Source organism: Phyllostomus discolor, chromosome 6 (assembly GCF_004126475.2).
Source record: "Phyllostomus discolor isolate MPI-MPIP mPhyDis1 chromosome 6, mPhyDis1.pri.v3, whole genome shotgun sequence".
Classification (NCBI taxonomy): domain Eukaryota; kingdom Metazoa; phylum Chordata; class Mammalia; order Chiroptera; family Phyllostomidae; genus Phyllostomus; species Phyllostomus discolor.
Genome location: NC_040908.2, coordinates 12436408 through 12463564, shown reverse-complemented (window position 1 = coordinate 12463564; position 27157 = coordinate 12436408). Strand labels below are relative to the sequence as shown.

Genomic DNA, 27157 nt, shown 5'->3' with positions numbered 1-27157 from the left:
TACACAGATTTCTTTAAATGAAACTTTCAGATAATTCACAAATTCATGTAGCAGAGACAATGTGCAAGATTAAGCAAGACTTGAAAAGAAACATATTGGTGGGTGGAAGAGACTAACTATCAGATATCAGAACATGTTATGAAAGCTGTAGCACCAAAAATAATGTGTTATTGTTCACAAACACAAACATAGAAGAGTGAAATTGAATAGAGAATTGAGAAACAGGCTTATGTATATGGCAATTTAGGATAAGATAAATTTCGTGTTTAAAGTCAGTGGGGAAAGGATGGTCTTTCAACAATTACTATCATTTCAGTAAGTGATTTGGGGGACGGTTGATTATCTGAAGGGGGTGGGAAGCTCTTTACCTCACTCTACGTACAGAAATAAATCCTGGATAAAAGGAGAAGCTGAATGTATAAAATAATTCTAGAAAAAATGTAAAGAGAAAAAACGGTTGTATAATCTTGCTGTCAGACAAGTCTTTAATATATAGAGCTGTGAAGGAAAATATTTACAGATTTGATAACAAAAATAAACTTTTTCATGATGAAAGACATAATAGGAAAATTTTAAAATATACGCCTAATTATAATAAGAATTTAGAGTTTTACAAATCAGAAATTAAGATAACCCAATAGGGAAAAAAATGTGCAAAGTATGAAATGAGGCAATTCAAGATGATGGCCAACAAACATAAATAGATGTTATTAGATTTCAGTAGTTATCAAGAAAGTGCAAATTAAAGTGATGTTTATTTTGCTGCCAATTAGCAAAAATGAAAAGACATTGATAATATCCACTGTTGATGAAGGTTTATGGAAACAGGCACTTCGGCATTGTCGTGCATGGGTACAGCTTTTTGGAAGGGCAGTTGAGCAGTTTCTCAAGTGTTAAAGTGTTCAAATTCTTTAACATGGCAGTTCTTTCATATCCTAGCCTTATAAAATGCTTTCACATGTGCATTAAAATATATGTACACAGACATTTATTGTAGCATTTTTATGTAATAGCAGAAAATTAGAAACAACCTGAAATGCCAGTCAAAAAGGGAACAGTTGCGTAAATTATAGAATAGCCATACTGTGGCTTAGCATGGAGCAGTGTTAGAGAATGAGCTAGGTTTTTATGTCTCTCTTGGTAAGGTGCATTATTAAATTTAAAACAAATTGCTGGGCAATGTAGACAATATGATCCGATTAAAATCCCATGGAAATAAATGTTGATTTAGGAAGTAGCTGGGGGTTGAGGTGAAGGTGACATTTTTACTTTTTACTGTATATGCTTCATTTTATTTTACATTAGCCTTTTAAAATATTTTTATAGTTTTATACTAGATTACTTTTAAAAATACAATGAAGTTTAAATATGTACTTAGTATGATTGCTGTTTTGATTTATTGTAATGTAATCTGCATTATATATTTCCATCTAGTTTCTCCATCCCTGTCTATGTGAGAAAGGGTTATACAAAATGAAGCTCTTTGTTCTTACCTCCTAAAGTAATATTTACTAAATTATCCAGTTAGTAATAGTTATTGAGTCCTTGCTGTGAATATTCTCATATTCTTGGAATCACTAAGAATAAATAAAAAGCTGCTTTAATAGTAGTTGCTCCTGAGTATTTACTGTCGGCTAGACTCTGTACTAATGGCTTTATAGCTATCACTTCATAAATATAGTACAGGGTCCGGCACAATAACACCCCTGTTTTTTGTTACAAAATCATAAGCATGTAAATCTGTAACATAACAGTATCACACCCAGGCACACCATGTGACATTTTAGGTGAAATGTTCAAAGTAAAACTATAAATTTTTACCCCCATGTTATTACCCTACCAACCACATTCAAGCAGGTGTTGCTTCTGCCGACCCTGTAGGTGATATGATGCCCACTGTATAGAGGCAGAACTTGAGGATCGGATTGGTGGAATGCCTTAACCCAAGTGGAGCACCACTTCACATCCTGGTACTTTCTGAGTACTAAACCAATTTACACATCTCTATGTGAAGACCTTCCTGGGGTCTGATTAGTAAAGGGCAAATGACTGTTGAGTTTTTTCTCTTTAATGTGGATCAAAAGTTGATCCACATTTTGCATGTACACCCTTTGTCTTTCTCTGGTTACACCAATTGACCAGTCACTAAATGTCAGTTGCTTGTGAAGACAGGAATTTCTACCATATGTAAACTGTCTGATGTCTTTATTTCAGATTTAGGGATCGATCTACTTCATAAAAAATCATTAGAAAAGGAAGAATTATGCCAAAGACTTAAAGAACAGTTAGATGCACTTGAAAAAGAAACTGCATCTAAGCTATCAGAAATGGATTCATTTAACAATCAACTAAAGGTATTTATCTTATATTCATTTTTAGTTAGCTGCCTTTTTACATTCCTTATTTTGATTTAATAGGATGAATAACTGAAGCGGTTATTTTTATAAGTAGTGCATTTTCATAATTTATTTACTAATTTGAGCTATACTAGAATTGCAAGGTGTTTTTAATGTTCTCTGTAGATACAAACATTGTGTTGTGTAACTAAATATCATTTACCATAGTTTTCGGCTTTTGATGACTGCTTTTATTGGCATTTATACATTTTAAGAACAGTTGCCTTTGTTAGTATTAGAGAACTGATCTCAGCACGATCTTAGGCAAAGTTCTGTAATGGGGAATATGGAAAATTTATAATAGTCCTGGTAGCCGAAGCTCTTCTAACACACTAAATTCTTTTTTCTTCTTTGCTGTAATTTAATTTAATTAGCCTTTGTGAAATAATGCAGTAATCACTGAAATCTAAAACATATTCTGGCACTATAAACTTTGCATGAAAAGTAAGACCATGATTCATTATTTGCTGCAGTGCAGAGCAGAAAGCCCAAATATATGCTATATGCTTATCATTCTGTGCAGAATTAGCTCTGTACTGAAGCCATACCTATGACAGAAGATACTAAAAGATAAAAACAGGCTGATGGCACATCACTGAAATTTGGGAGTAGTCTTGTTATTCTTTTTCTAACAGCATAAAGTTTTCAGAGCATACAGTATTATACAACTTTTCAGGCAGCTATTTGACTTTTCTCCTGCTGGCTTTTTTAGAATAACATTATACAAACTCTAGAATAAACAAAGAAAGAAAAGAGACATGTGGGTTCAGCTAAGGAGGAGAAATTTGAGGTGCATAATGTTAATAATATGTTTCACATAGTATATATTAGGTAGAAAGAAAATTTTTAACCAAGTAATTTGTCATTGGTGAACAGACAAACCAGCCAAGTTAACTTCCCTACATTATTTTGTTTTAATTTGTACATAGTTTAATTGGCTTTTTATCTGCCTTATCTTACAGTGTGGGAATATGGATGACTCTGTTCTTCAGTGCCTTTTGTCTCTGCTAAGCTGTCTCAACAACCTCTTCCTCTTACTTAAGGTTATTTTCTAATATCTAGCTGATTTTCTTTGAGTTGCTTTACTGTTTTCTTTTTTTAAAAAAACTAGACTATTCTTTGCATTTGTCTGAGTATCTTTGTTTGAAATAACATATACAATATAGACCTTTTTTTATTTTCTGCTTGCTTGAATATCCTTCTGCTGTCTAACTGCCTGTTTGAGTCTAATGCCAGAAATCAGCATGGCTGCCCAACATAGCCGTTCTCATGAAGAGCCCAGTACACTTAGAAGCATCACCGGGTTCCCTTACATTATTTCCGCAAGTTGAATTAACTGATTAGGTGGTTACTGATTGAATTAAAAGGAGAGCTAAGAGAATATGAGATTAAATCATTTAGCCATATCACTAAAAATCATTGTTTAAAATACGACTTTCATTTGCTGACATCTAGGGCAAAGTTTTATCATGTATATACCAGCTTGCTTCCTAATAATGCTGTATGGGAGAATCTTAACCAGTAATGCACGGGCAGCTTTGGTTCCGTCAAGTTTCCAGGCTTCATGCCTGACGTGTTTGTACTTCAGATAAAAATGTTTAAATCACATATGTAAATAATTAGCTCACTTTATCACATATAGCATGCAAAGTATTTAAAACACTCAATGAATTACTGTTTTAATACATAGCATGCCCTCAAATAATGGTTTATTCAGGGTCATTTTGTTGTAATATTGATGAGGAACTTAACTCTTGTTTATAACAATTAGCCTATGGTAAGATTGTCTGTCTTATATGTTGTTCCAGTCAAAAGTCAAAGACCCTGATGTTAAGCGATGACTTACTGTAGTTTAGAGAAAGGTACTCTAAATTTACCACTTGCTGACCGTGGTAAATTTTGACTGCATCCTACTCGGGACTAAAATGGTTGGCGGTAGGCAGTAGCATGCGTATGCACAGCGAAGACAGGGATGTGATCAATTAGCGCTAATTTGTTACAGAAGCAAAGATAAGGCAAATTGGAAAGATAGTGTCAACCTTAGCTTTATTGTTTTAGCATGAGTGACCAATTATCTGATTTTAGAACTTATGCTACAGATTGCACAAAAATTTAAACCTAAGTTTCTTCATCTGTAAAATGGGGTTTGATGATGATTTGGGGAGTATACCCAAACACATAAATCTGATTCTTTCACTTAGCATTTGATTCTCCACAGGCCAGCAGATTATTCTTACCTCTTGTTTTACTTTCTTCCTTCTGCTTCCTGCCTGCAGCCTTTCCCTGCTTATTGATACTTTCATCAGGGACGACTAGGAAACTAAAGGTGATGAGACACCTGTACTGTCAGAGTGGTCAGGAGACCTGCTCTGGTGTCACTGGATGTGGTGTCACAGAGAGCAAGAATAGTCTGTCATCATCGTGGTAAAGGGATACTGAGCAATCAGTTCACGTAACAATGAAAAATGTCCATTGAACTGTCAACAAGCAGACCTTCGCAGAAGAGCTTTCCTAAAGTGCGTTTCAGTTGAGTGGTAAGCAGAAGCTGGACTGCTGCAGATCAGGAATAGACAGGAAGGGTTAAGAGTGTGAACAGCTCTTAGGAGGAGAGTGAAGACAACAGAGGTCAAAGGAAAACTTTTGTTTTTGCAAGAAAGACTTGAAGGACAAAGGATACAAAGTCCGGTTATACAAGAAGAATAAGTTCTGGGGTCCAGAGTGCAGCATGGGGACCATACTTAGAATATTGTATTGTGTACCTAAAGTTTTCTAAGAGGATAGATCTTGAAGTTATTACCACTAGAAAGAGAGAGGTACCTATGTGAGGAGATTGCTGTTTTAATTAGATTGATTGTGGTGATCATTTCACAGTGAATATGTATATTAAAGCATCAAGTTATACACCTTAAATATATGAGGTTTCTCCAGAAAGTGTCGAGCCATGTTATATGAAAAATAGAGACATTTATTGAACAAGATACAAGAAACATTGTACATAGGACAATGATGCTTTAGTCACCTTCAAAGTAGATACCTTGGGACCTCACACAGTTCTCCCAGCATCTCTTCCACTGTTCAAAACACTCTGCAAAATCCTTTGTTAGAATTGCCATCAGCTGCCCTGTTACATCTTCCTGAATTGCACTGATGGTCTGAAATCTCTTCCCTTTCAAAGGTGATTTTAGTTTTGGAAAAAGCCAGAAGTTGCAGGGCACCAAATCTGGGCTGTAGGGGTGCTGAGTCACCTGGGTGATTTGATGTTTTGCCAAAAACTACAGACGTGATGTATGAGTGGGCGGGTTGTTGTGATGAAACTGCCAATCACCAGTTACCCATAACTGTGGCTGTTTTTGTCATATTGCATCTCTCAACCTATGAAGAACATTGAGTCAGTACTTCTTATTAATTGTTGGGCCTGGAGGGGCGTACCCATAATGGATAACACCTTCCCAACTAAAAACCACAGTTACTTAAGCTGGAAATGCAAAGGCCACCCAGTGCACATGCTCATTCAATGGCATCTACTGCCTCTGCTGACTAGTACAGTGAAGTTGTCATTGTTCACACGTGTGCATTCCAGTCCACTCTCAACTGCCAGGTTATATCAATGCCATACAAACCGTTATCATTATATTAACAATGGCTGGATTTTTTTCTGGACAGGCCTAATATACAATTTATATTTGTCAGTTATACCTCAGTAAAGGTGGAAGTAGGGAAGTAAAACTGAATCAGCCTTGGAGGTGTATCAGCTTTCTGTGAGGCATATGGCTGCATGGTGAAGAGACCAGTTCTGTTAGGACAGAAGGATGGAAGGGGATGGTTAGGCAGCCGTGTCCAACTCATGGTCTTAATGACGATTGCCCGACTCAAGCCAAATGTTTCACTGCCGAGTTACCAGCACCTAGTGTGTGGAGCATAGTGGGTGGCAGTAAATACATGTTTAAATGTTCTCAGTCAGAAAATATGCAGCACTTGGGGTTACTGTGTAAAGTTTATGAGACAAAAACAGAATTAGTTAAAAAAACAGCAGAGAACCAGGTATTTCAGATTTTAGGAACATTTCTGACTCCGTGTAACTTATTCTTTTTAAGTAAAGGCTGTTTTTTAAATGCAAAAGGAAGGGAGGAAGGAAGACAGATTTGAGGAGAGGATAAAGGGAAGGAGTAGGAAAGTGAGAGAGAGACTGAATGAGATTGAGAATAAAATGGTGATTGATAGAGCAAAGTCCCTAGGGAGCAGATTAAGATAATCCAGAGCATAGATTGAAGGATTAGATAAAAAGAATATTTCTAATTTAACACATTGGGAAAAGATGGGTGTGGATGCAGCTAAATTTGTTGGTGGATAGCGGGAAGTTGACAGCTTCAAGACTTAAAATCAGAAGCAGGTTGGACCATTACAGGAATCTTTCTTACGGAGTAACTCCAACTGGACTAGAAGAAGATGGGTGCACATGCAGGAAGTGTTATTGATTTTGAGATGGAAAGATGGAGTTCTAGTCTCATCGTTTAATGAGGCACAGTTACTAGGTGGTAATGAGAATGAATGGAAGATTAGGAAATTTTGGGAGAGAGAAGTAGACATTTCTGTGGGGGTGGAGGGTGCAACCTTTAATACAGGAAAACAGTAGGTGTGCTGAGCATTATTATTGTAAAATAATAACTACGGTCCTTAAAAAGATGAGACATTTGATAGCATTATTCTGTTAAGGAAATTCATGCAATATTGTATCTTCAGCAGTGAAGAACAATGAAAAAAGTACTGGCCTAGAAATCTAAAAAAAGGTGTTCTGGTCTTATTCATTCCCCTTGCTGGTTGTGTAACTATTCATCATTTAACCTCCAAACTTTGCTTTCTTCGTTTACAAAAGTAAACTGACAAGGTCTGCTCTTCCTTCTTTGCAGAGTCTAGTGATGACTCAATGAGAGCATAAATATGGAAGTGCTTTGTGAGCCAGTATGTGCTATACACATATTTTGTTGTTCTTGTCCAGGGAAGAGATTATCGTGAACCTCTCAGATATCTTTAGTGTGTTGACTTTGGATGATTGGGGAGGTACTTTTCCCTAGAGGGAGTGTAGAATCTGTCAGCACGAAAGCTGTGGCTTCCTTCCATCTCCCTTGGGAACCTCCATTCTCCAAGATGGGATAAAATAGTAGGAGGTGTGGACCTGAAGAGCTGCTGGGCGACATTGGTAGTAAATATTTGTTTCTGAAGCAGAGGTTCGTAACCATTTTTGTGTCCTGGACTCTTCAACAGTTTGATAAACTCTCTGGATTCCTCAGAATGTTTTAAATGTATAAAGTGAAATACATAGATTGTAAAGAAAATTAATTGTAAGAGTCACAAAATATCTTTAAAACAAATTTGTGCCCTGGCCAGTGTGGCTCAGTGGGTTGAGCGCTGGACTGCTAACCGAAGTCGCCAGCTTGATTCCGAATCAGGGCACGTGCATGGGTTGTGGGCCAGTTCCCAGGTTGAGGGATGTGCAAGAGGCAGGCAACCAATCGATGGTCCTCTTACACACCAATGTTTCTTTCCCTCTCTTTCTCCCTCCCATCCCTTCCCTCTAAAAAAAATAAATAAAAATCTTTAAAAACAAATTTGTGAAATAGTAATTATATACTTCTATATTAATGAACTAAATAACAAGATCTGGTGACAGATAAAATAATGTTGTAATTTTGAACTCAAAAAGTACTATAATATGAAAATATCTGTGATTTCTGGTGGTGAAAAATATCACCAGTACAGCTAATATTATCATGGTTTGTTGCTTATATTTAGAGTTGAAGAAAATGCTATATTTCAGATAGAGGTTAGTGAAAGTAAAGATTAATTTTGTTTCTGGACCCCTGAATTCTATTAAAAACAACTTTCAATTGTCTGTGGCCCTCCTGTGAAGAGTGAAGACAAGGTGATTGGACTTGCCGATTTCCATATCGGCTTGTTCTGTCAATTATAGAGATTAGTATGAGAAAATCTTCCACTGTGATTTTGGATTTGTCTTTTCCTCTTCTATTTTTGTTAGGTTGTTTTTTTAAACAAATAAATTTTGGGGCTGTGTAATTAGGTGCACATGAATGCCCAAGCTCACACAACTAGTAAGTAAAAGGGTAGAAATTCAACCCAGATAAGTCAGGATTTGACATTAAATGGTTATTGTAAGAGAACAAAACTGAAAACTTATGAGTGTTCAGTGTAAGAAGCTGTAGAAGACTAATATAATCAAGCAAAAAAAGTAGAAGCAAATTAATGAAACAGAAGACAGACATTTAATACAGAGAATTAAGAAAGCCAGAATTTGACTCTCTTAAAAACTAATAAAATTAACAAACCTTTGGCAAGACTGATTTTAAAAAGAAAGAGCAGAAATAAAGAAAATTGGAAGTGAAAAGGAAATATGATTAAGTATGTTGCAAACATTAAAAAACAAGAGGATATTATCTTGTTTTATAAAACAAGATAAAAAACAAGAGGACAGATTTTTGCACATGAATGTAAAAATGCAAATAAAATGAACAAATTGCAGTTTGCCAAAAATAACTCAAAACTGACTCCCCAAAAGAGAATCCAGACCCTGAGTTTTTACTGAAGGAACAAGTAATTCTAGTCCTACACAGCTGTTTCATAATATAAAGAAGAGAATAGTCTCAACTTACATGAAGTTTACCACGTGTTACCATATCATTAACATATCAAGAGCTGATAAGAGCTATAGGGAAAAGGATAACTATGGGTTAGTTTAACAGATGCAGAAATAAAAAATAAAATTAAAAAGTTGAATGCAAAAATTTATAAAAAGGATAATCCCTTATGACCAATGACAAAGTTGGATTTCTCTTACTTAACCATGCAAAGATGATTTGATGTATAAAAATCTTCATTGTAATTTGCCATTGAAACAATAAAGGAGGAAAATGGTATGCTCGTCTTAGATGCAGAAAATGTATTTAATAAAATTTAACATCTATTTATGATTTAAAAGTTATTAGCATATTAGGAATAGAAGAGAACTTCCTTAAACTGAAAAAGATCATCCGTCAGTCTGTTAGGACAGAGCAGCTCTGTTTGTGCGTGCCAGTTAGTTTACTTGTTCTCAGTTAACTGACCTGGTTAACCAGGACCTCCCAGAAGCAGGGACTAACCCAGAGGAGTGAGTCTGATGGTATGAATCAGAGGAAATGTTTTTGGCAAATCTTGTGGTGCTCTTTAGATCTTATTAATATGCATAGCCTATTGTTTATGAACTACCATTTACCAATAAATTCTAATTAAACGTCTCTAGTGTACCAGACCCTGTCCTGGGTGGGGATACCTTGATAAAGACAGTCAGCCCTGTTGTCAAGAAACTCGCTCCAGTGGAGGAGGCGGCATTGGATGTTTGGCTGTGATTGAGGAATGCACAGAATGCCTTGTGGAGGGCAAGGAAGCCCATCAACTCAGGCCTGAAGGAGTGGGGCTGAAAAAGGAAGACTTGGAGCAGTATTTTAAAGGATAAGGGAGGGCTAACCTTGCAGCCATGTTAAGATCAGATATTAAGTTGGCTCCTCTTTACTCCCCTTTTAATCTTACAATTCTCCTCATTTATGATTTCAGCCAGTAATAAGCGTATGTGCCCAGCGCCATCGTGAGCACTTTACCTGTATCAACCCATTCAGTCCTCACGATACTATGAAGTGTGTCCTATAGTTAGACCCATTTTACAGATGAGGAAATGGTAACATAACTGTCTGGGTTTACTCAGCTAGTCCCTGACAGAGGCTCATTCAGACTTGGCAGCCTCATGCTCCCAGAGTCCTTCTCACTAAACCACACTGCTTCGCTGTAGCTTTCACCCACTGCATTGTTATTGTTGACAGAACCTAGCAGAAGGTGCAGCAGAGAGAACTGTGGAAGCTGAGATGTGCGGACACTTGGCTGTGAATGCAGCATTTACTGGCTGGCTTAAGCTGCAAGCGTTGATCCCAGACATTTTGGACATAGTCTTGGGACACCACACTGTTAGATTAGCTCTGCCATTTCAATCAAGTTAAAAGGGTTCACCTATAAAATATTTTATTTCTGAAAAGAAGAGAGTTGGGGTTTGGTGTGGGGGGTGGGGGGTTGTTGATTGGTTGATTGGTTGGTTATTGTGTGTAGGTAGGTGCCCAACATTTTTTACTAAAACATTCTATCTAAATACTAAGTTCCCACCTTTACCATGAAACTTGTTCTGATAACTTTAGGGTTTGGTGGGGATTTTGTTTTTGTTTTCTTTCCCCTCTTTTTGACTACAGCCCTTTTCTACTCTCTTGTTCACGATTCTGTAGATTCCAAGTAAAAACCACTCAGTTCAAAATAGTTAAGCTAAAGAGAGGGTTATTTAAAGAGTGCTGGGACCACTCACCAGGACAATAGCAGTGCTGCTGACGGCGCAGCTCCTAGACACTGAGGACTGAGACTGGACATTCGTCCCTGCAGCACTTCCTCCCTCTGCACCTCTGTTCCCCATCTTTGCTTCTCCCTGTCCTCTGTTGATTTCATTCCTGTCCCTGATGGCCTCACTGGGTAGTGGCAGCTCCAGCTTTATCTTAATCTCAGTTTAATGAGTTTAGAGAGAAAGATTCCTTTCTCTCCTCTTCAGTAATCTGAATCCCAGGAAAGAATTTGGGCTCTTCTTGCAGCACGTGCGAGTCCTTTGGGACATTCTGGCAGAGAGGTGCGGTGCTGTGATTGGAGCACTGAATTTGACAGTCATCAAAGCCACGTAGAAGGGGGGGGATGGGTTTCCCAAACAGGAAGGATGTCGTTAAAAGAGGAGGGGAAAAAGTACTGAACAGGTCTTCACAAATTTCTGCTAAAGCACTCATCTGTACCCCACATTTTGGCACCCTTCTCAACTTTGAGATTGAGAAGTCTTTAAAAGTGAAGACTGTATCTGGGAGTTACATGGCCTTGGATTGGACTCCTTGTGAATCTTGATAGCACTTTGCATTGAATTAGGTGCTCAATAAGCACTTGTTTATTTCAGTTCCTGTTTTGAATACTTTCCATTATTTTGACTCATTCTAGTCATGGTTTTAGGTAGACATTACCTTTACTATTTTTAATTTTTAAAATTATTTACTAATTGCTTCTGTGGTTGGTTGGTTCAAGATCTTGTTGGATTAAAGTTATGGGTACTTGATTAAACTACATAAATGTCAAAAATACGACTGAATAAAATTCCTCTTGAAGTGTTATAACAAGCAAATTGTTTTCCCACAGTTTTAATACATTGTTTTTATGTTGAAAATGAAGTACCAATTCAGAGAATTGGCTTGTAAAGATTCTGTTTCTTACAAATGAATTAGTACAAAAGTAGATGGTTTTAACAAGTATTTGTCTTTGGTGGCCATGTGGGTTAAAAAATATATATTATATTCCATTATTTTTAATAATGTAGATATTTTTAAAACTTTTAACATTTTTACTCTAGTTTAAGTTGCTTTAAGATTTTTGTCTTTTAATGCAAGTGACACATCATATCAGAAAATATTTAAATCAGTGGCATAATTGACTTATTTTTATTTTCTTTTTAGGAACTGAGAAAAAGCTACAATACACAGCAGTTGGCCCTTGAACAACTTCATAAGATCAAGCATAACAAGTTGAAGGAAATTGAAAGAAAAAAGTCAGAGCTAATACAGAAAAAGAAACTAGAAGATGAGGCTATAAGGTAGTGTAACTGATAAATTTGTTATACTGCATTGCTATTGGAATTCTAACTTTGTTGCCTATATCTCTAGTTTGACAAAGAAAATTTACTGGGAATAAAGGATAAATAAAAGGATTATCCTAAGACGTTAATTAGATTCTTAATTTTAGAAATTCAGTACTTCTTTTAGGGACTGAATTTAGAGTAAGCAATTTTATGTTTCATTAGTGAAAAATCTGAACTTTGGAGTCAGAGCCAAAAGATGAAAAAAAACCTAAATACTTCATTCTGTGGAGTGATGAGACCGAGTGTAGAATTCCATGTTGTGCAGTTCAGTTTCTGCCACAGAGATGTATCAGTTGCCTTCATTTATAGCAAAGAGGAGGGCAGTGTGCTGTCTGAAGCACAGAGCCATTCATTTAGAGTGGCGATCGTCAACCTTTTTCATCTCATGGCACACATAAATGAGGTACTAAAATTTGGCACACCAAAAAACATATTTTTTGCTGATCTGGCCAAAAAAAATAAGTATAAGTTTGATTCATATTGGACAGCTCTTGTTGTGCTGGCTGTTGTCATTTTTTATTTGATAACCTAAAAGAAAGAGGTCAGTCCTGCTGACTAATTAGTCAGGTATGGCATGTTTCAAAAATTCTTGCAGCACATCAGCTGAAAATTGCTGGTTTAGAGGCTTTGCATTATTATTTTTCTGCTAGCAAGAGCCTGTTCCTAATACGTTTCTGTTTCTCTCAAGTTCTCTAGTGTCAAAAATTAGTATAATTAATAAATATCAATGAACCAGCATTCCTTTTCCTTGGAGTACAGGCGTAATACCCACAAAAGAGCTAATAGTTATTGGGAGGCAAGAAGGACACATTACTATATAGCAGACCTCTTTTTCTCTCTCCCTCCCCTCCCACTTCTCTTCCCTCCTGCTCCCCTCCCCTCCCCTCCCCTCCCCTCCCCTCCCCTTCTTCTTTACCCAAGGACATTTTTTCATTGCTTTGAGAGATGCAGGAGGGGAGAGAAAGAAACATTGATGCAAAAGAGAAGCATGAATTGGTTGCCTCCCATATGCACCCAAACTGGGGATCATAAGTGCCCTGACTGGGAAATGAATGTACAATGTAGGCATGTGCCCTGACAGGAGTTGAACCCTCAACCCCTAGGTTACATGACAATGCTCCAACCAACTGAGCCACACTGGCCAGGGCCAGGCCTCAGCCTCTTTGCTTAATGGCTTCAGAATGGCCATTCCCAACACATTTTAATTTGAGTGGGTGCTGTAGTGTGTGATACAGGTAGATAGACTGGGTTACTTTTGCTCCTAGATTCTTCATACGTAATTCTAGTAGGAAATTCAGACAGCTAAACAAATAGCTATATTACCCTTTACTCCAAGACCCCTACATTTGCGGCCCCTAACAAAAGATGCTAGACTAATAGAGAAGTAGAGACAGTGAAGTTCAAACTGTGAAGGCTCTTATTTGCCGCTTAACTTGTGCCTTGTAATATTGCCCAAGGGAACTGTGCGGTGACTGAATTTTCTGTTGATACGTACAAGTATCTTGTTACCGCTTCATCGCCGCTCACAGTGTCTTTTAGGGCAACACACCGCATTAGTGATACACGTTTTCATTTCACTCCTCATCCTCAGTCATTATCCTGCTTGTAATGGAGGAAAGAGATCAGAACAGAAGCACGTGTAGGATCAGTCCAGAGCTAGGTCTTACTACTACGTCTTGTCTGCTCCCTCCTGTCTCAAGCTGTCGGTAATAGTCAGGTTTTCACAGTATAGATGTGGCCTCTTTGCCCTTTGTCCAGCTTCTGAGGCATCTTTCAGTTCTGGACAAGTTTCTCATCCACTGACTCATACATAAGAAACTTGACCAAAATTTAATTTTATATTCTCTTAACTCTCTAGTGTTTTCTTTATCCCAGTAAATATGTGGCAACTACTCTGAAAGTGGTGTTTACAATGCTGTGGGGATCCAAATAAAGGCTGGATTGGGTCATCCTAAACTTGGGACAGTATCAGGGAAAGTTACTAGGAAGTGGGACAGGGAATTTTAGATGAAATCAAGTAAGAACTACAAGAGAAGCAGGGCCCTCAACTTATAAAAAGTGCTGGGAAGCATTTTGTGAAGTGATAGAGGGTGTAGGAGGATTTGCAATGGGTTGAGAGGAAGCTTAAAGTTATAGGATAATGAACCAGGAGTAGGAAGAATAAGACAGTTTGAGGATGAGGGGAAAGGGGTGGTGACCCAGTGGGTCTACAGTTTTTGGAATTAATCCAGGATTTTTAAGTTCCGCCAGGGGTTATAGGCATAGAGACATGGAATTCAGCCAAGTTTTCTGTCTTGCTGGAGCAGAAAAGGCCGGCCTGCAGGTCTCAGGGATGTATCTAAGTTTTCACTGCCCCGTTAGTGTGTGCTGAGACTTGGAAAAGTTCCTAAATTTAGTGGTGACAGCTCTGTCTCCCAGTAATTTCATAAAAATACATGCAAGGAAGAACTATAGTGAGCATTAGTTATAATACTAAAATAACTAAGTCTGGGCACAGATTACCTTGACCAGCTGGATACCAAGGTATAGGTTCATCAGAACTCATAGAAACATGTACACAAGCATGGACTTCTAGAGGGAAAATGCTCAATTATCTAACAAGTGAAAAAGACTTTGAAGCGATCAAATACAAAGCAGATACTCTATCTGAGCATTTCCTATTCCCACAGCAGTGACTAAACCCCAGGCTCAGGGGTGTTAGCTGGGATGATGCGAGTAAGAGTTGGAAGGCAGTCCTCATGCAGAATCTGCAGAGAAGGGAAGGATATTAAGATATAATTTTTAGATTTTTTAAAATTCCATTTCAGTTCGTTTCCTCTTTTGGAAGGGTGTGGCTTGGGAGGCTGGCTGGCAGGAAGGAATCTGAGGGTGTGGGGAAGTTGTCGGTCATACTCCTCAGCCCCTCTGTTTGACCAGGGCTCCTCAGGTCACTGGTTTTCCCTTGCGCTCTGCTTCTCCGTATCCTGCTACTCACATCTCCTTGCTATCTAATAAATAATTATATAAGATTATATAATGTTTTATATCTAAAATAAATATTGTTTAAGCTTGACAGGAGCAAGATGTATTATATTTTCATTTAAAAAATTTTAGGACATTGTGCAAACTCTTTCTCTTTTATGTAAAGGAAAGCAAAGCAAGGAAAAGAAAATTTATGGAGAGAAAATCTTAGAAAGGAGGGAGAAGAAAAACAAAAGCGACTCCAGGAAGAAAAGACACAAGAAAAAGTTCAAGAAGAGGAAAAGAAAACCGAGGAGAAACGATGTAAGGATAAAAATAAAAATAAAAGATTTTATTTTTCTGAGACAGAGCAACAAAAGAAAAAAAGATTCTGATGAGAAGCAAAAAAAGAAAATTAAAACAGATGATTATCTTAGAATCAGAGAAAAAACTTCTAAATTAAACTTGGAAGAGAACTGGGTAGGCTCATTAAAACAGATTGAGGGTAGAAATCTTAAAACAACATTGAGGAAAGAAAGTAATCATCATTATGAACAGACCATGGCCTGGTTTTTGTAATTGAAGTAAACGGTTTTAAATATTTGTTCAGCCACTGTAACTAAACTGTTTATTTTAATGAAACAGTAAAATTTTACGTCTTTGTACATTGAAATTTTTTCAGAACATATACTTTGTTTCCGATATATCTCAGAATCAACTCTTAAAATACTTTTTTATTTTTTAAAAAAAGATTATATTTACTTTTAGAGAGAAGGAAAAGGAGAGAAGTATCAATTGATTGCCTCTCTCATGCTCCCAACTGGGGACCTGGCCCACAAACCAGGCATGTGCCCTGACAGGGAATTGAACCAGCGACCTTTTGGTTAGCAGGACAGTGCTCAACCCACTGAGCCACACCAGTCAGGGCTGCTATTATTATTATTATTGTTGTTGTTGTTGTTGTTGTTGTTGTTGTTATTTCTTTTTCAGACACATAAATAATTAAATCCTCAGCAATTCAATGTGTTGAAAATTTTATAAGCTAAAGCATTTGTTCTACAAATGAACGAAGTAAAATATTTTTAGTCTTATCAAGTCTTGTGTATGTGTGAGCTTTTCTGCTGTTCTTCTTCTGGAGCCATACTGACAAGTGTATAGCTCTTCCTTCGGTCGACCCTGCTTAATGCTGATCTTCTCACGTGTGGCCTCCCTTTTTGTGCTCTTCTTCCCTGTTACGTTCTTGACTTCACGGATCAAACTAAGCCGCTTGCTCCTTAGTCTCCATTCACTTTGCAGGGCTCAGCCTCCACGGCTCCTGTAGGTCCCTGGGCATGGGGAGCCCTGCAGGTTTTCTCTTTGTTTTACTGCCTACAGCCTTACGTCCGAGGAGCGTCCTTGTTTGCTTTGATAGTGACTCTGTGACGTCAAGAGGTTTAAATCCTAACAAGACTGTACAAATGGGTTTTCATCACAGTTTGATGCTTAATTTTTTCTTTTAGGTTTTAAGTGTTCTTTATTGAATCAGAGCAAAGATGTATACATGAAAGTAGCAAATAATGACAATTATCTTCTCTTTAGGTGAGCCAGCTAGAGATTTAGTGAATTACAGAGCTTTGTATCGCTTTGAAGCGAGGAACCATGATGAGATGAGTTTTAATTCTGGGGATATAATACAGGTAGGAAACAAAGTCTTTTTTCACATAAGCTGAATACAATGTAATGTCTTTGTTATCTTCAGTTTCACTTTCTGTGATTTCAGTTACCCATGGTCAACCATGGTCTAAAAATAGTAAATGGAAATTCCAGAAATAAACAATCCATATGTTTTATGTTGCACGCCACTCTGAATAGCATGGTGAATTGTGCTCTGTCCCGACTGGAGTGCAAAGCACCCTGTGGTCCAGCATGTCCATGTGGCGTACACGGCCACCCGTTAGCTGCCTGGTGGCCATCTTGGTTATCAGATCAGCTCTTGCAGTGTCGCAATGGCTGTGTTCAAGTCTGTATCACTCTCCATTGTAAATGTGTGGCTTTCTAACCACTGCTAACCTTTTTTTGTTTGTTTCCATAGGTTGATGAAAAAACCACAGGAGAACCTGGTTGGCTTTATGGTAGTTTCCAAGGAAATTTTGGCTGGTTTCCATGCAATTATGTAGAAAAAATGCCATCATGTGAAAAATCTGTATCTCCTAAGAAGGCCTTACTTCCTCCTACAGTATCTTTATCTGCTACCTCACCTTCTTCTGAGTAAGTTTTTAGCTAACAATGGAGTTTATATAGCTCTGCAGATGCACGAATACCTAATACGTATTTATGTTAAACCTGCTACTTAATCATGTTTTAACCTGGACTGTACTCTCCAAGAGTATCTCCTGTTTTAGTTTTAATACTGAAATTGATTAAAACATAGGTCAGTAGTTTGTTCATGAATTCTTTTTTCCTCAAGTCGTGTTTAAATATTGTGTATATTATATACAAATTGACACATTGGTAACATCTCATTAGATCTTAAACAATTAAATATACTTATATCAAAGTGTTATATTTACAGATCACAGTCTTCAAATCAGCCGGCATCAGTGACTAATTATCAAAATGTATCTTTTTCAAACCTAACTGTTAATACGTCGTGGCAGAAAAAATCAGCTTTTACTCGCACCGTTTCTCCTGGTTCTGTGTCACCTATTCATGGACAGGTATGTGTCTTCAATTCTTGTGTGCTTTATTCTTTGACATTGTTCCTGCTTCATGTAAAACAGAAGGAGGATTTTTGTACAAAGGCATTTAACCAGCGTTTGTAGCATTCAGTTTTGTTCTTATCATTCACATGTGACATAAAGAAATTATTATTACTTAGAGGTTTTTCAACAATTCATTCTCATAATGTCAAGTTGACAGCAGCTAAGACTTCCAAACTCAAAATACCATTTTTTACAAGCAGAGTATGGTGTTCTTAATTTGTAATTGTCATAAGTAGAGATTTGGGCTTGGAGGTTTTGGGGGTTTTTTGTTCGTTTGCTTTTTTCTTAAATAAGTCATTTGTGTGGAAACTGTGTATATATATTTAGCCTCTGACTTAGATGTAACCATTGCAAGCATTGTTACATTAATATTATTTTTAAGAATTGCAGACTTCATCAGTTTTCACTCAAACAGTGTTAATTTCATTTTCACTCAAACAATGTTTATTGTGTGAGTAAAGGTGCCAGGCATTTTATTGTGTGCTAGAAATTTAATGGAAAAATCCCTGCCATTAAGAAGTCATAATCCCATGAGACAGACATATAAACAATGGTAAAGTATGAGAAGTATTATAACAAAGGTATTTTACAACAAGAATTATTTATAATGTGGTTAGAGTACAGAATTGATGGAGAAAGGGTTAAGAAATGAAGTTAAAGCTAAAGGTTGAAGTTTATTTGTGACCCATGTAATACCATACAAGCACCTTGGCTGTGAAAAGCCCCAAGAGGTTTTTAAGAGAAGAGTTAGATGTATATTTTAGAAAGATAACTCTGGCAGCAGTATAGAGGCCAGATTGGTGGAAGGAAGTAAAGGATGGGGACCAGGTTAAGGGAGGATATTGCAATAGCTAAGTAATAAGAGCTGATGTAATGAATCAGTGTCATAGTAAGGGAAATGTACAGAGGAGGAGATAGATTTTTAGCAGCATTAGGAATTGACATAAAATTCGTAGTCCATTGAATGTGGAAAGGAAGGAAGAAGTTGAAGTTACAGATCCCTCTTCAGGATATTTAATCTGAGTATCTGAAAGGGTGGTGATTATTATGCCTTGGGTAGTAGTCATTGTAGGAGAAGTGAGTGTGGTAGGTTCTAACCTGATTGCTTTTCAGACTTGCACCGTAGGTATCTATTAAGGACATCCTGGTGGGAAAGCCCAGTGGGCAGTGTGATTTCCAAGTCCAGAGCTCAGGGATAAAGTTACAATTAAGATATAGATTTGAGTAGTCAGAGGCATAAATAAAATTGTTTAGGGAAATCACGTGAAACAGGAAAGGAAAGAGGCTGGACCAAAGAAGAGCCATCAATCACCAGAGAGTGAGCCTCAGGAACTCCACAGGTTTTAGTTAGTCAGCACTGTTCAGAGACCAGAGAAAATGAGGTTCAGAAGAAGCTTTTGGCTTTGTTGTCATCAGTGACCTTGTCAAGAGGAGGCTCAGTAGTGTAATGGGTGCGGAACCTAAGTTAGAGTGGGTTGAGGGGTGAAATTGGAAAGTAAGTTCAACACTGTTCTTTCTTTTAAGAAATTTGGATGAAGAGTTAGCCTTGTCAACCAACCAAAACCACTCCTTCTCTGAGACAGGAGGGAAAGAAAGAAGAATGAATACGGATACAGAGAGGACACAAAGCAGAAGAGTGGGGAGGCTTAGCACGACCACATCTCCATTCCTAGTCGAGTAAAGTGCATCCACTGCAGCGAGGAGACATTGGAACCTGCAGGGGAGGAAGGGCTTGCAGCAACTCTTGCCCTTTTCATTTGTAACCAGTGTTCACGTCCCACACCAGTGATACTTAATGCCAGGGTGCTTCCCAGAATGGTGGGTGTTCAGTCTTTAACTTAACAGAAGGCTCCTCAGACGGTTGTCTGACATAGGTACTTTTCAGTCGGTAGATTAAGGTTATCTTAAGTCACCTTTGGTAATAAGACACCACCCCACCACACTGGTCTGCTGTTTGAACAGGGGGTATGTTACCTCCTAGGAAACAGAAATCATGGTTATCGTTGGTTTTTTAATTTTGTGGTTTTGTATTCACAGGGACAGGTTGTAGAAAACTTGAAAGCACAGGCCCTTTGTTCCTGGACTGCAAAGAAAGATAACCACTTGAACTTCTCAAAACATGATATTATTACTGTCTTGGAGCAACAAGAAAATTGGTGGTTTGGGGAGGTCCATGGAGGAAGAGGGTGGTTTCCAAAATCTTATGTCAAAATCATCCCTGGGAGTGAAGTCAAGCGGGAAGAGTAAGCATTTCTGTGTTTTCACATGAGGTGTGAATGTTGGTGTTTCCACCAGTGAGTGAGTGATTGTGTATGGCTGGCTGTGCAGGAAAACAAGAAGTTTACATTTGGGTTTGAACACCAGAGAGGTTGGCCATTCTGAGAGTGGAAAAGGGCATTCAGGTATCTGGACCAGTTTTAGAGTATCGTTTACTCCAGTTATTTCAGATTCTGGAAGTTTTCAAAGTGCTTAAAATTGCACATTTGTGGCTTTCTTTGTACCATCAGGTCACTTAGCAAGGTTACTTTTCCTGTTTTTACTTCGAATTGTCAGTATTTAAATAAACCTTTACTGAGGGCCCCCTCTTTGCCGAGTGGGGCATTCCCACTCTGGGTCCAGAGCTCCTGGAAGATGGCCCCTCTTATTACTCATAACACACGGTGTTGTAGTTATTTACTTACTTCCTCACATACCCTTATTAGGTCATAAACTCCAGGAGGAAGGGTCTGCATCTTCTTTTTAAAAAATTTGTTTTATAAAGTTTTCCATGACTGGTGTAATCTTTTATTTTTTTTTCGGTTGGAATCATTTTTAATATCCAAATACAAAAGTGAACACTGCCTAGTATAATCTTAATGCATAGTCGCTGCTCAGTCATATCAACTCAGTGAATAAGGAGAGGAGCAAACCAAGTACCCTTTCAAACGAACAAAAAGCAGAAACTAAAGAAGGTCCCTGGCCTTTAGTTCCTAGTCTGCAGGGGAGACAGGTCATCACTTTTCTGTGATACAAGGAAGTAAGTACTCTGGTACGGCCACGGGGAACTGTCTCTTGTGTTTTTTGTGGTCAATATAGAAAAGCAGTCCGATTTAATGAAAAGGGACTGGCCTTTGGAGGTCAAAAAGCTCGAGGTCTGATTCTGCTATTTTTGCCAGGCTTTATGGAATAACCTTCTTAATCTTCAGTTTTTTTAATTAATTGAATGACAAGAATACACTAAATAATCTTTTTAAACCCTTTGCTGAGATTCCATGTATCAGTTTTTCTTTCAAATGCTGAAATTCACTTTTCAGAGTGATGTGGAATTTTAGAAGTGTGTAATAATAACAGTAACAACAATTACACATGTATGTTGGCCCTTTATAGGAGTTAGCTTATTTAAATTCCACAGTATTTTACAGAGAAGAAAACTTAAGCACAAAGACTTAAGTTGAAATTCTTTTTAAAGGGCATTTCTTCTGACTTTTCATGCACTTACTGACCTTGTCTAACAGATAAGGCATGTAACATGAAAACCTGCAGTCACGGAGAGTTAGCACTGAACAGTACAGTCCATTCAGTTGTCACTGTGAGTTACAGTTAGTAAGGCCCACTCTGCCCGAAAACGGCCTCCCTGTATAATCTGCTCACGAGTCCTGGGCAGCCTTGGTGCATCCTGCAGGTGTCTGGTTCTTACACTCAGCATTTTTGCCAGATTTTTGAGAACAGCTTCCTGGGTTACATTAGAAATTTAGCTCTGTTATTTTTTTATTGTCTGATGTTGCCCAGTAATATAACATAACATAACACAACATAACAAACATAATATAAATTTTCTAATGTAGTATGTGCTAAACAAATAATAAAATATCAATATGACCCCTGTTTTCCTTACACTGAGCCACATGTGCTTTACCGAATAACTGCCCACTTACTGATGCATTTGGGTCACGTTCCTTTAGAAAGGCAAAATAATTGCGCATTTGAAAAACTATTGATAGTCATGTTGAGATTAATCTATTAAAAAATTTAGAAGTTTGATATTGGGTAGCCCTTAATCCACTAAGATTTTGTGTATGAGATTATTTATAGCCTGTGTATTGAGACAATATTTAGAATAATTTTAGAAAGAATGAGCTGCTAAACACCTGTTGTATTCATCAAATACCTTTTTGTTTTTTAATTGTTGATGTCCTTTTCTGTTTCATCATTGTTTTTTTTTTAATCCGTGTGTGTTTGTTTGGCAGGCCAGAAGCTTTGTACGCAGCCGTAAACAAGAAACCTACCTCTGCAGCCTGTACAGTTGGAGAGGGTGAGCTCTTGACAGTTTGTAAATTAGGTGGGAGTCAGATTAGCTGCTGACCAATTATCTGACTTCCCACAGTTGTCGTTCTCCCTGCCTGTGTGTCTTCAGTGGTAAAATGAGGTTAGGGAAACCTGCCCCTTGCCTATTTCACACAAAGATTGAGGATATAGAAAAAATATGACTGAATGTACTTGGCACTTTTCAAAAGTAAGTACTGTAAAAATTCACCGTATACTGCCTTGATAAATAAGATCAGAAATAAAAAGCATTTCAATAAGATAGCACAAAGGTTTTTGTTTTTCTGCTATTATATATCCAGATTATAGATGTTTAGGATATAGAGAAACTTTAGTACATTTAGTTATTTATTAATCTCATTTTAATTACAGTGTACCGTATAAATCATTAAATAGGATTTGAAAGCAAAATACGCTTTATCATAAATATTACAAAGAAAAATATTTATAGCCCTTAGGGTTGTTTAACTAAAATTGTTTTGATCTTGTTAATGTGCTGAAAAAATAAGAGATTGTCTACCTTCTTGGCAGACACTTTTTTCAGTAATAGTTACATACAGGGTGGGGCAGAAGTAGGTTTACAGTTGTATGTGGAACAGTTTATTTTATATTATTATTTATTAATTATTGTGTTATTTTTCCATACAAAGAACTGTAAACTATTTTTGCCCCACCCTGTAGGCTTAGAAGTGAATTGTATATGTTCCGTATATAATTAGTTAATAGTTGAAGTACATTTTATGTTTATATTGCTGAAGAAAATCAGTTTAATGCTGAATTAAACCATTTATTCAGTATCCACTACAATTAGAGATTCCATGCTACAGCCTCAGATATTCAGAGATGAATAAAACACAGCCTCCAAGCTCACAGAGCAGTGGGGGAAAATGGGAATAAATTCTATAGTGAGTGAACAAAACACAATTTTGGGCAGGACCCATGAACCCACAGAGGTGGCGGTGTTGCGTCCTGTTAAACAGTGAGTAGGGTCTTGCACAGTGACAGAGGGAGAAGCGGCTCTGTGGACAGAGGGTATGGCGTGGGCCAAGGCGCCATCGCTGTGAAAGGCCTGGAGCTCCGGGTCGCCGGCGCGGGAGCCCCACTGTGGCTGTGGCGTGAGTGTTGTGGGAGGAGCCAAGGACGGCAATGAGGAGGGAGTGTTTTGGAAAGGACCTTGCTTGTTGCAACAGACCTAAACCTTGTAATTATTTTTATTTGGCTAAATCAGCTAAACTGAGTAATACTGGAAATGCGAATGATAAATAGGTTCTAGATAGTGTTTCTGGTCATCTCCAGGTTATGATATACAGATCAAATTCCATGCTGATACATTAAAACTCAAAAGAAACAGAAAGGTCCCTAAAACCTGGGCGTTGACTGCTTTTCCTAAAGTACAATCACAGGAACCCAACCCAAAGCCAATAGTAAACACAGACATTTCAGTTGAGGTCAGTCGTTATGAAATGTTTATCGAGCATTTGCTCCATGCCACACACTGGGCTAGGGGTGGGCTCCTTGTGATGGAATTTGGCCTCTAATATTGATGTTGGATGAATATTGGGTGTTTTGATAACTGTGTATATAAAAGAATTAAAGAGAAAGCAACTAATTAAAATACATTTTGTGGAAGAGGTTGAAAACCTTTCTCATATTCTGACTCTATAAAGTGGAGATACTGCTAAGTTTTTATAGTTTGGGGATTATTCTCTTTGATATGATGATGATGATGATACAATTTTTAAAAATCTCACAATAAAGCTTTATGTGAAATCACACAATCTTTTCTACTTGAACAGTGATTAAAATAAATTTAAAAAAAATAAAGCCAGTCAACACACACACACAAAAAGTCTAAGCAGACCTTTATTTTGAAATTGACAAAATGACTGTAAAATTAATGTGTAAATATAATAGACCTACCATAACCAAAACAACTTTAAGAATAAAACAAGGTTGAAGGACTTATTTAAAAAAGAAAAAGAAATTACTAAATAATTGCTTCATTCTTTTTTTCTATTTACATATCTCTTTATATTAAGTTTCCTTAAGTCATAAGATCTTTTTATATTGAATTTACTCAGTATCTTAAAAATTAATATAATTTTTTTATCTTCTTCAATCTTACAACCAAAATTAATTCCCTTTTGTTTCCTACAGAGTATATTGCACTTTATCCGTATTCGAGTGTAGAACCTGGAGATCTGACCTTCTCAGAAGGTGAAGAAATATTGGTGACACAGAAGGATGGAGAATGGTGGACAGGAAGTATTGGAGACAGGACTGGAATTTTTCCATCAAATTATGTCAAACCCAAAGACCAAGAGGTAGAGTTACTTTGGTATAGAAACAGAACCGTTCCATTCTTGTTTGTCAAGGCTCATACCTAAAACAGAGCCCCAGTAAGAGAGAATTTATCAGGGATCCTGCTAGAGAGATCAGGGAGCAGGACTTCATGAAAGGCTGAAAACAAGAGCCGCAGGGTAGGGCTGGGCCTCAGAACTGAAAGTAGGGAAGGCTCTGACATTCGTGTGACTCGGCCTGGATTCTGAGTTCCTGCTGTAATCCACCCCCAGCAGTGTGGATTACTGCAGCAGTTCTGAAGCTTTTTGGTCTCAGGAACTTTTTACATTCTTAAAAATTACTGGGAACTCCAAAGGGGTTTTGGGGCGGGGGGGGTTGAGGACTGTATCAAGTGATACTTTCTGTACTAGAAATTAAAACTGAAATTCTAAAAATATTCTTAATTTATTTAAAAATAGCAAAATTAAACTCATTGCATGGTAACTTAAATAACTTGCTTCCCATGAAAAAATTACTTAAAAAAAAACATTTTATAAAAAGAGTGGCATTGTTTTATATTTTTGAAAACCACTCTAATACCTGGCTTAATTGAAGACAGCTAGATTTTCATATCTGTTTTTGTATTTAGTCTGTTGTGATACATTCTTTCAGTTGAAATATATGAAGAAAATTCAACCTCATGTATGGTAAAAAACAGAGAAGCATATTAAAAACATTTTCAGACAACTAGATATTATTCCCTGATATTCATACAGTAAAACTTGCCAAGTGTTCACTTGTTATTATAGATTTGTTGCAACATGAAATCTGAAGGCTTATCAGTGAACATTTCTTATTGTTACATTAAAATTCACTGGATTTGAATGCATCAACTGGATCTTTTCCCTTGCATTGTGTAGTAACATCATTCATTGGGCATTTAGGAAATACTGAATCACTGAGTTATACAAATAGTCCCTGCACTCTGACACATTTCATTATATAATATTAAAAAAATCACATTTGTCAACATCACCACTGATCTCATAGAAAAATCGTTTAAGTCCAGCTCATGGTGGTAGATAGAAGTTTTCCAAAATTTTAGTTTGCCCTTCAAAGCTTGAATTTTATCATTGGCAAAAATCTGTCAGCTGCTTTTCTTAAAGTAACAAACTTATTACTTCATTTTTGAGGTCTGCTAAATCCCAAGTCTGAATAATTTGTCATTCATTATTTTTTCAAACAAAAATGTTCCATGAAAAAGCTAGTTTAGTTCACAATTTAATCACATGTGTGCTTTTCTCTGAGTTAACCTTCATACTTCATTATGAAGCAGAAATGCTTTAAGCACACTTCATTTAGTCACACAGAATTTTTAACAGATGTGTACTTAAGGATTAAGATTTGATAAATCTTTTACTGCTATATCAAGGAGACTCTTAAGTGCAACTGGCTTTGTCTGTTTTGTTCGGAGCACACAGCTTCGAAGAGCACTCTGATACCAGTACAGTTTGGCATCGCTGCCGTGGCTCCTGCTAAGGCGTCAGCGAATAATGTCTCAGTATATTGTGAAAACAGCTCGTGTCTCCCAGATCCCTGACACGGGGCTCCAGGACTGCCCCCAAGGATCCACGAACCACACAAACCTCAGTGGAAAGCCTCTGAGACTCTGGATTGACTTCTGGCTGCACCAGTTAGAGGCCAGGTGCCTGAGACAGGTTACTTGCGCCTTCCTGTGCCTGATTTCTTCTCTGTAAAATGGGGATAATCGTAATTATGCAGTAGTGTTTATTGTGAAACTTCTCAAAGTGAATTTAAATATGTAACACTCTTACAACAGTGCCTATTACATAGTAAGGGCTCAAAAAACGTTAGCTCTTGACTACCATCAACTCTGCTTCAGTACTGTTACTACAGCTGCATCGACCAACAGAAAAAATGTCAACTCTTCCCATTTCTTATTTGCATTTCTCAAAAGAGGAAATGTGGTTGGCCCAGCCTAGCCCATAAAGTCAAACAGGTCATAGTTGCTGGAGTAAGGATTTTTTGTTCTCAGGTCAGGTTTGGGAGAAACATCGCAAAAAAAAAAGAAAAAGAAAAACTGCCTCCTATGCAGCAAAACACAAATGCCTTCACACGGGTTGTATGTGGTGCTGACCCCATCGATACATGGGGTGTGTTTGGCCCAGACGGTGGCGTTTAATGTTCAGGAGAGACTCAGAAATGAGCTGTCCTGCTGAGTCAGCGGGTGCCGACCTCGGTCACCGGTGTCTCTTGTGCTCCGCGAGCAGACCAGGTCTCTCTACACGTGTTGGATTCCCAGCTTTTTGGTTAACATAAGGCTAATTGTCACTTGGCTCTTCATTTAAAGAAACAAGCATCATGGGAATTTGAGATTTCTAATTCCTAGTAACCTTTGTACTTTTACACCTGGATTTTTGGAAGATGATATAACAGAGTATCTTTTTCTGACAGGGTTTTGGGAGTGCGAGCAAATCTGGAACATCAAACAAGAAACCTGGTATGTATAGTAACACAGTAAGGAAATTACTGAAGTGTTTAATAGTCTTGAATTCATAGTTTCTTCTTTTCTTTTCTTTTCAGAGATTGCTCAAGTAACTTCAGCATATGCAGCTTCTGGTTCTGAACAACTTAGCCTTGCACCAGGGCAGTTAATACTAATTTTAAAGAAAAATACAAGTGGGTGGTGGCAAGGGGAGTTGCAGGTAATGATCTTGAAATAACATCTA

General features: G+C 37.5%; 1 protein-coding gene across 5 annotated transcripts in view; it reads left to right on the top strand.

The window, feature by feature from the left end:
- Window positions 1-27157, top strand: part of ITSN2 (intersectin 2) — a 115495-nt gene that overhangs the window by 52365 nt on the left and 35973 nt on the right. For 4 of the 5 annotated variants that reach the window (XM_036027720.1, XM_028514540.2, XM_036027723.1 and 1 more), the window contains exons 16-27: window positions 2215-2354; window positions 3359-3439; window positions 11963-12099; window positions 15272-15408; window positions 16663-16760; window positions 17156-17331; window positions 17636-17780; window positions 19863-20068; window positions 22052-22116; window positions 24285-24451; window positions 26883-26928; window positions 27012-27133. In XM_036027720.1, the coding sequence (XP_035883613.1) occupies window positions 2215-2354; window positions 3359-3439; window positions 11963-12099; window positions 15272-15408; window positions 16663-16760; window positions 17156-17331; window positions 17636-17780; window positions 19863-20068; window positions 22052-22116; window positions 24285-24451; window positions 26883-26928; window positions 27012-27133 (1520 nt within the window). The remainder of the gene's footprint in view (window positions 1-2214; window positions 2355-3358; window positions 3440-11962; window positions 12100-15271; window positions 15409-16662; window positions 16761-17155; window positions 17332-17635; window positions 17781-19862; window positions 20069-22051; window positions 22117-24284; window positions 24452-26882; window positions 26929-27011; window positions 27134-27157) is intronic. The other variant, XM_036027722.1, reaches the window with a different exon arrangement.